This window comes from Perissodus microlepis, chromosome 7, assembly GCF_051167445.1.
Source record: "Perissodus microlepis isolate ML-2025 ecotype Zambia chromosome 7, ASM5116744v1, whole genome shotgun sequence".
Lineage (NCBI taxonomy): Eukaryota > Metazoa > Chordata > Actinopteri > Cichliformes > Cichlidae > Perissodus > Perissodus microlepis.
In genome coordinates this window covers 54,852,616-54,861,864 of record NC_140467.1, presented here as the reverse complement: position 1 = coordinate 54,861,864, position 9,249 = coordinate 54,852,616, and the positions used below count along the sequence as shown (strand labels likewise).

Below are 9,249 nucleotides of genomic sequence, written 5' to 3'. Positions count from 1 at the left end.
AGTCCAGACGCTTTTCTTTGCAAGCTCCTTTGATCCATAATAACTCGAAATTTTGACTTATTTCGAGTTATGGATAGCGGTTTTTTAGTGGCGGAATGACGCTTCCATACGTAACTAATGCATTCCTTTATGCTAAGATTTTCTTTTGGACTACTCGGTTCAATTTTTAATTTTATATTTGTCCACCAAGTGGTGCTACTTTTTACCATTCAAAGCCTGCAGCAAAATTGAACTTTTTCACTTTTTTTATTCGACTTTTTTCTCAAAATAGTATTTGTACTATTTTCCTCGAAATAGAGCTTTAATCTCGAAATTTCGACTTTATTCTCAAAATGATCAATAATATTTTGTTTTCTTAACGTGGCGCTATTACTCCGTCGTACTAATACTCCTTTATGTATTCGAGAATTAAAGAGAATTTTTTCTTTTAAAAAAAGGGTTCTGACTCTGGACACACCTACTCGCGCGAAAACCGGAAGTTAGTTAATCTATTTGTTTTCGTGCCAGCAGCATTGTCTTGCAGGCAAGTTGCGTCAAAAGAGGGAACGCTGAAAATAAAAATGCAAAAATGTTATAAAGTATAAGTATACTGAATATGCTGGCAAAGCTACTAAATATGCGGTTGTATATTGTTAAATGTTGCCCGTTGTTTTGAGATAAAAACTCTTACTTTGCCTCCTGTAAGATTAAACTGAGGGTGACAACGACCTCTTTATGAAGGGGTAGCGTTTCCATTATATTATAGTTTCATGCTGTCAGAAGGTGCTATCATTTTCCCTGCTGCATGAAATATCTACACCATAGAGCTGTAACGAAGACTACCGTTACGTGTTTTACGTGTAATTCAAAATTAACAAAAACAAGCACTATCGTGGTTGTTAGCTAACCTCAACTACAAAACTAGCTTTCTTTGGAATCCGTTTAACTTGGTGGTTGCCAGATTAGCTTTCGACAGCTAACTTAGCGATGTGACCTAAACCGGGAAAGTGTTGATCCGGAAACTCCCTGCAACTCTGGTTGGTGGGCAATTTGAATTTCCAATTACAGTTCTAAATCATTTAATAGCATATATTGTTCTCTAAGTATTTGAGTGTTTCCACTTGTAGCTAGTTTGCTCTAAACAATAACACTGCTACAGAGCTAACGTTAGCTACAAAAGTTGCTAGCTAGTCAGGCTAACTTAGAACGAATGCACAAGCAGACACGGGAGCCCTTAAAAGTGGCTTCCTTTAAATTTAAATTTTAAATAAGTGAAACATATACCCGAATGTACTTTATTTTACATTCATATGTCGTTTTCAGGCTCGGAAGGCTTTATGAAGCCTGACGGAAAGCCTTCTGCAGTTTTGGTTATTAGCTACCCTGCTATGGCCGGATCTTAAACGCTGTATGAGTGAGAAGATGATGCTGGTTGATCCAGGTTAAATGTCTGAACCAGGGACACTTCTTAAATCATACATTTTGTACTGTTATTGTTCATGACCTTTCAGGGATTCAGAATTGGCGTCATTCATTCTTCAAGAGATTTAAATGTTAAGGGGTTGGAGGGGCTCAAACGTACTCTTTAAAAAAAAAAAAAAAAGATTATTGCAATGACTGGAGGGCATCACCTTTTATCCCAGATGTTGAATCTGTCTCTGTGTATGCTGAGTTTGGTAGTTTTCTCCTGACCAAAGTGATGAGGTCGGACCCTGCATTATTCTTATAGCTCTTGCAGGTCGCTCTCATGTGCCCATGGAGAAGGCAGCATTTGAGGGGTGGCTGGAGTCAGTCTCTGCTACTTTCCTTACTCTAAATGACCAGCAGCGCAACCAGTCTTTGGACCACCTCATATCTTTAAGTGGTGCTGCTCAGCTCCGCCATCTCTCGAATGGACTAGAGACACTGCTGAAACGTGACTTTTTGCGCCTTCTTCCCTTGGAGTTGGCCTTCTACTTGCTGCGCTGGCTGGATCCTCAGACCTTGCTCACCTGCTGCCTAGTCTGCAAACAATGGAACAAGGTAATTCTAAAATTTCCAGACTCCTTGTTTATCTGACTTTCCTCAAGGAATGAACTGTAAAAGAAAATAATGATTACAAACATTCACAGTGAAATCTAATGCCTTCTTTCAGTTTTTGATAAAAGTGCAGCTATTAGCTTCTGAAAGAATTGTTTGGTTTGTAGAAGGTACTTATCTGTTATTATGCTGTCTATAGGTATCCATTTAATCCTCAATAACAACCTAAATCCAAAATTGCAGATATGACGGTTGTCCAGGCCCAAAGATACAGTCAATAGCTAAACTGACAGACATATACAGACAGTGATGTTGTTGCACTGATGTATGCCCACATATGAGCTTCACTGACAGTTCCAATTGTGATATATTCATGTTGTATTTTCAACATAGTTTTTCTTGGTTTACTGTATCTGTGAAAAAGAATAGTGTTTGTTCAGTGCTCTTATGAAATACGCTTGAGATGGACATCATGTCAGCACTCTGGATTGATCTGTTGATGAATCTGTAATACTGTCACATTAGAAGTATAACATGTGGGAGCAAAAGCATACAAGACTGTGTTTTATGCACTTAACTAATTTTACACATTTATCATGTAGTGTCACTGGTCCAGCCCACTTAACATCAAACTGGGCTGTATGTGGGGCCAGTGATGTAAAATGCATTTGACATCTGTGTTTTGGGATGACTTTTGTTTCCTTGCATGAAAAGCGAACACATATTTAGACTACCAAGACTGTATACATTCTCATAGTTAGATGAATATGAACCTCTCCACCAAGTGGCATATATATATATATATATATATATATATATATATATATATATATATATATATATATATATATATATATATATATATATATATATTAGTTGTTTGCATGGACTTTCTGATATGTTTGTGTAAATGTATAGATAATGATTATATGAAGCATGAGCAAAGTGAATTACAGGTGGAAATTTAATTGATTAAATGTGTCATACAGCTTAATTTATGTGACACAGATGGATAATCAAGTTTTTAAGGATGTTTATTATTGATCCACAGAGCCTGACAAAACTTGTTTCACATATCAAATATTCTTACTTTCTTTCTTTTTTTTCCTTTTTTTTGGTAGGTGATAAACTCTTGCACTGAGGTGTGGCAGGGTGTGTGTCGGGAGCTAGGCTGGAAGACTGATGAGACCATTCAGGATGCATCACATTGGAAGGGGGTCTACCTGAAGGCTAAGCTGCGTATGATGCAGTTAAAGGATCAAGAAGCCTTTGAGACGTCATCACTTATTGGTCACAGTGCTCGAGTATATGCTCTTTATTACAAGGACGGCCTCCTCTGTACAGGTACCCCATGACTGTGTGTTCTGTCTTTATTAGAGTAGCAAAATATCAAATTGGTAGCTCTCAAACGTCTACGATAGAGTCATGACACAGTGCTGTACAGCTCATCAGTTTTATCCAGAGATATTTCTGTCAACCTCATAATACTAACACTCCTTTTAGATTAACTTCACATCATGTCCTGAGAAATGTACCCATACACACATGAAAAACTGCAGTTTGAAAATAGCGTTTAAACAAGTCTATCATCTGACATCTGTATAGACAAAAAGTAAATATAAAACTATTCACTGAATACACTAAAAGTACTGATATATGATGTGTTTCAAAGGGTTAAAACCATTTCAATTTTCTCTTTAGCGCAATGGTAAGAGAGTTATAGTCATTTAAAGAGTGCTTATAAAATAGATCTGTCACCGGTTGTGACAGATCACAACCGGTGACATGGTTTGTTTTTTTTGTTTTTTGTTTCTATTTAAAAAGGAATTTGATTTGGAAATTGTCATGACCATGGATTAACGTCCATGAGTACTATTAACAAGAGTTGGGAAATGTCTTCAATCTTAGCACACTCCTTAGTTCAGAGATGACAGTTCACTTTTCATGTACAGCAGGGGAATTAATTGTTTGATCCCCTGCTGAATTCATAAATTAAGTAGTATAAGGTCCAACCCAAGGTCCAGCTTTTGGCATAGTGCTTTTGGCTTTTGGCATAGACAAAGCACATTTCTTATACTCCGGACACATAAGATCTTACCATTGGTTTTCGTTTAGGAAGTAGTTGATCTCTCTCTCGCCTGGAACATTCTTTAGCTGTCTTCTGAGCTTTGACAAATGCACAGTTGCGATAACCACATTTACTCAGGGCCTCTTTGATATGATATCCATTGTCTATGGGGATGGTGTTCACTCTGTGTTGTAGAGTCCTGATGTCACACAATTTGTGTTTGAGTGGATGATGATAGTCAAAACCTTAAAAACTGATTGGTATGTGTCAGTTTACAACTTTCATATGTTCCCTGTAGTGCATGGTGATTTAACAGTTCAAGAACACTACCACGTGATTTTGTCTTTCCTTCTGTGGTGAACCTGTGTTAATGTGATCAGTGAATTGTTGTACGTCTTGAAATTTGATTTTCACCCAGGAGTCATTCACATGCAATGCGTCCAGAAAGTATTCACAGTACTTCTCTTGTTCCGAAATGGATTTATATTTAAACTCTATACACCATACCCAATAATGGGTAAATGAAAAAAAAGTTTGCTTTTAATGATTATAGATTTATTCAAAATTTAAATATATGCATATGAGAGGATGTCTGGACTATGCTTTTATTGCAGAATTTTTAATAGTACTCAAATTGGACTTTGATCAGTCGTCATACCAATTTGCATATTAATGATCATGAAACTGCACTTGTGACTCAATGTTAGGTAATGATGCTAGTTCATGGTTGATATTTGTTATGCACCTGTACAATCTATATAATCTTGGGGAAACCTTATACAGAAAACAGAAGTCACTTGAATGAGTGATCAGAGGTTTTACCTACTGGAAACTCTTAGTGCAGATGAACAGAATCAACTTTCTGGGATTTCATTACTAGGAATGTTAAGCATACAACATGATATCTCTTTTCTATCATCAGCAAGTTTCTCTGACGGGTTCCTGGCCTTAAGATCTTAAAACCACACCTTAATTTGTCCTCTACTGTTTCCATTAACTACCATTTCCAATAGGAAATGGTAGTTAATGGAAACTTTACAACTTAGGAAGCTGCTACCTGAAATACTTTGCCAACTTCTTACACCCCAAAACACACACACACACACACACACCGCATTGATGGTTTCATATGCTTTTTATTTTACATTTCATATTCCAACACAGTTTTTCCATTCTCTGCACCCTTGTAGGAAGAGGCTGACTTTCACTCAGGTTCATAGTTATCATAAAAACACTTTTTCTTTGAGTCTGTTTTAGCTACTGTTGGTTCTTCTTTGGAGGTTTGATAGATAAAATAGAGAAGAGAGAGTTACTAGGAAAAAAGATAGGCGTGTGAGTTATCCTCTCTTGTCTTGTATGTACATTTATGTCTTGCTTAAAGTGATATATAAATGATAACTAGGGCAGCCCTAATCCAAACCTACCTGACCCTGTGTGAAACAGAAATTGCACCTTAACCCTAATAACTGTTTGTGCCGTTGTTGCCAGCAAGAACTCCACTAAAGTATTTGGGATAACTGTTTTTTGTCTTGTTGTATTTAAAAAAAAACAAAAAAAACCCCACATTATTGGTAGTGGACTTGCTCGTGCGTTTTAGATCATTGTCCTGCCGCATAACTTGAGTGCCCTTGCTTCAGGGCCCAAAGTATGACAAACATGCAAAAAATAAAAACTAAGACATATACTTGTTAATGGTACTGTATAGGTTGCTGTTGTTGTTGTTTTTTCATCTGTATCACATTATGGCACAGTAGTTTCTACCAGTAGCACACTCATAAGGGTTGTTTTGAGTATACCCAGTTTTGTCTTCTTTCATGCAGACCATGTCTGGAATAGGTGTGGAAGCATTGTTTGTAATGTTTGTTTCATTCTCAGTGTGTGGTCCTGAGGGCTTGTACATGTTGAGCCTTCTATATACACTCATGTAGGTTGAATCTGTCACTACAGCAGTAACACTGATGGTTTTTACTTGTTTTTCAGGATCTGACGATCTCTCTGCCAAATTATGGGATGTGCGTACTGGACAGTGCATTTATGGAATTCAGACACACACCTGTGCCACAGTAAAATTTGATGAACAGAAGCTGGTGACTGGGTCCTTTGACAACACTATTGCATGCTGGGAGTGGAGTACAGGGGCTAAAATCCAGCAATTCCGTGGCCACACAGGAGCAGGTTGGTTTCAGTGTTGAGCAGTTATGTCCTTATCTAGAATAGGAAGCATATTAATGCTAGAGGAGAGGCAGATAACATGTGGTCAATAGCGAAACGGTCAACTTTGCGTGGAAGAAGCATTATTTTTAGTATTTTATGTTATCTCTTTGTGACAGTGCTTTATATGGCAAGGGCACTTTAAAATCTGTCAAAACAAAGGCATTACAAAAAGTCTGATTAGGCAAGAAACACAAGTCCACAGACAGTTTTGAAACAAACCTAAAAGGAAATGGCAAAAATATAACCCAACTGTCTGTGCGCATTTCTGTACACTGTGGAATATTTAGCAGTCATCTGCCACCAATTTTGGGGATTAAAAAGAGTAGAGAGATGGAGTACATTGAAACAGTCAGTGGTGGATTCAAGAGCTGGTGTAAAGATGAGGGTTATCAAGAACGGGACAGTTTCATTTTTGTTATACTAGTGGAACTTCTCCTAGGCAAAGCTTGGTATTATCTGCCAACAAGAATAGCTACATGTTTAATGTGTGCTACAGCTCCTAACTGCATGTGTGTGCGCATGTGTATGTGCACGTGTGCAGTTTTCAGTGTCGACTACAATGATGAGCTGGATGTACTTGTCAGCGGCTCTGCAGACTTCTCAGTGAAGGTCTGGGCTTTATCTGCTGGTGCCTGTCTCAACACGCTGACTGGACACACTGAGTGGGTAACAAAGGTCAGAATTTTATGGGTTTTTTTGTCTGAGTTTGTGTGAAACTTATTTCCATTACTTCAATTACTGGCAGAAAATAACCAATCTTAATGTTTTTTGTTTGTTGTTGTTTTAAAGATGTGAAACTTTTGTTGATTTTCTGTTATCAGGTGATACTACAGAAGAGTGAAGTGGAATCAATGGTGCACAGTCCTGGTGATTACATTCTCCTCAGTGCTGACAAGTATGAGATTAAGGTAATGTTCCCTTCCATAGTTAATGTGTTTTAAAGGAAAACGACTTGGTCATCATACATGACCTGCTATATCTAAAGAGTCCATAAGATGGAGCCAGTCCTGTGTTTGGTGTACAGGTATGGCCCTTAGGCCGAGAGATCAACTGCAAGTGTTTAAAGACACTGTCGGTGTCAGAGGACCGCAGCATCAGCCTCCAACCTCGCCTGCAGTTTGATGGACGCTACATCGTATGCAGCTCTGACCTCGGAGTCTATCAGTGGGATTTTGCCAGTTTTGAGATTCTCAGGTAAAATAGGTTGCATAATTTTAGAAAACATGCAGGTGCCTAGTATGACTAAGATGGAACAGAAAATGCAGTGGTTAGTACTGTTGAGTTTCACTCCCCCATCAGACCGGGCCCTTTTTGTGTGGAGTTTGCATGTTCTCCCTGTGTTTGCGTTTTGTTTTCTCCAGGTAATCCGGTTTCCTCCTGCAGTTCCTCCGTGAGTGGTTGTCTATCTCTCTGTGTTAGCCCTGTGACAAACTGGCAATCTGTCTAGGGTGTACCCTGCATCTCGCCCTGTGATAGCTGGGATAGGCTCCAGCTCTCCTGCAACCCTCATAAGGATAAGCACAAGAGGATGGATGGATAGAGAAAATCAAATAAAACTACAGCATACAAAAAGCTAGTTAAAAACTGAAGTAACCAAGGAAAGTGTCCGTCGATCACCTGTTCACATTTCCTTCCCAAGATGTCCATATGACATTCTTTTGGGATTTTAAAGTTGTAAGATCATGAGGGTTGTACTAAAGTGGAGGAAATAATTATTTGATCACCTGTTGAATTTGTATTGATGACAAGGCTGTAACCCTGAAATTCAGATTATAATATCTATTCATCCATTCTCTTCAGTTTAACATTTTCAGGGTCGCGGGGGGACTGGAGTCTATCCCAGCTGTCTTATGGCGAGAGGCAGGGTACACTCTGGAAAGGTCGCTAGTTTGTCACAGGGCTAACACATAGAGACTGGTTAGGAAAAACTTTGTGTCATAAGCACAACATCTGAAAAAATGCAACATGTAAAACCGACCCAAATTGACCACTCTGACATATTTTAGTGTGGTTTATCCATCAGTTTGCTTTTGTTCTAGATTTAACTGCCAGTTCTCTATCAGCAATTATGGCGTGTAAGGGGAAATTTGATAACATACCGAATTCTAGTTCCACCTGGCTCTATAATCTCTATAATTAATCTATAATATGCAGGGGAGACAGACGGTTTACGAAATGTAATGGAGTGAATGAGAGGTGACTTGGCTATCATTTCGGATTTAAATAAATAATATGAAACCTTAATGAAATTACAAGTTGTCATCATTGCAAGAACAGGTTGGAAAATACATTTTGATATAGACTATAGATATAAATATGAAGGCCCATGAGCGTTCTAAACGTTTTATTTCTGGTCTGGGAAAAAAAAAAACAATACTAATCTACGTGGTTACAGTAAACACTGAAAAAAATCTGCGAAAATCTAAAACCCCCTTTCCATTAGTATCTACTCGGATCAACTCACCACAGTTTTCAGGGTTTTCCATTAGGCCATTGTACCTGGTACTAGGTACTTAAATAGTACCTACCACATTAGGTGGTAGTGATTGTAATGGAAAGCCAGTCGATCCAAGTCGAGTCTGAGTGATTTCCACTAGAGATACACCAATTGACCGGCTATGGACCGGAGTCAGGTAATTTCTTGGTGACCAGCAGACTGGCTTCACGTACTCATTATGAGCTCATCCATTTCATACGTATAAACATGCACACAGCAGCACAGGCAAATAGTTCCATGCGCTCTCACAGTGAAACACTAACATGTTGATAGCATGGAAACTCTTTACTCTGAGTAGAGGCACATAGTTTGTCAAAGTTAAATACCTCACACCAAAGTGGCTAAAGCTATCCAAAGCTTAGAGCCAGCCACCAACCAGCCTGTAGCCTCAATATGAGCAAAAGATCAAGGCAGTTACAAGAAAAATTATGGAGACGTGAAAAAGTTAGGTTTGAAAATTTGTTATTGAAAT

At 38.3% G+C, this 9,249-nt stretch overlaps 1 protein-coding gene across 1 annotated transcript in view; it reads left to right on the top strand.

Annotated features, from left to right (window-relative positions):
• The first annotated feature begins 720 nt into the window (after positions 1 to 720).
• fbxw2 (F-box and WD repeat domain containing 2) overlaps positions 721 to 9,249 on the top strand; it is an 11,916-nt gene continuing 3,387 nt past the window's right edge. Inside the window, exons 1-7 of the mRNA XM_084936054.1 lie at positions 721 to 1,016; positions 1,709 to 2,001; positions 3,120 to 3,342; positions 6,047 to 6,241; positions 6,822 to 6,955; positions 7,102 to 7,188; positions 7,305 to 7,474. Coding sequence (XP_084792180.1) covers positions 1,735 to 2,001; positions 3,120 to 3,342; positions 6,047 to 6,241; positions 6,822 to 6,955; positions 7,102 to 7,188; positions 7,305 to 7,474 — 1,076 coding nt within the window. The 5' untranslated portion in view covers positions 721 to 1,016; positions 1,709 to 1,734. The remainder of the gene's footprint in view (positions 1,017 to 1,708; positions 2,002 to 3,119; positions 3,343 to 6,046; positions 6,242 to 6,821; positions 6,956 to 7,101; positions 7,189 to 7,304; positions 7,475 to 9,249) is intronic.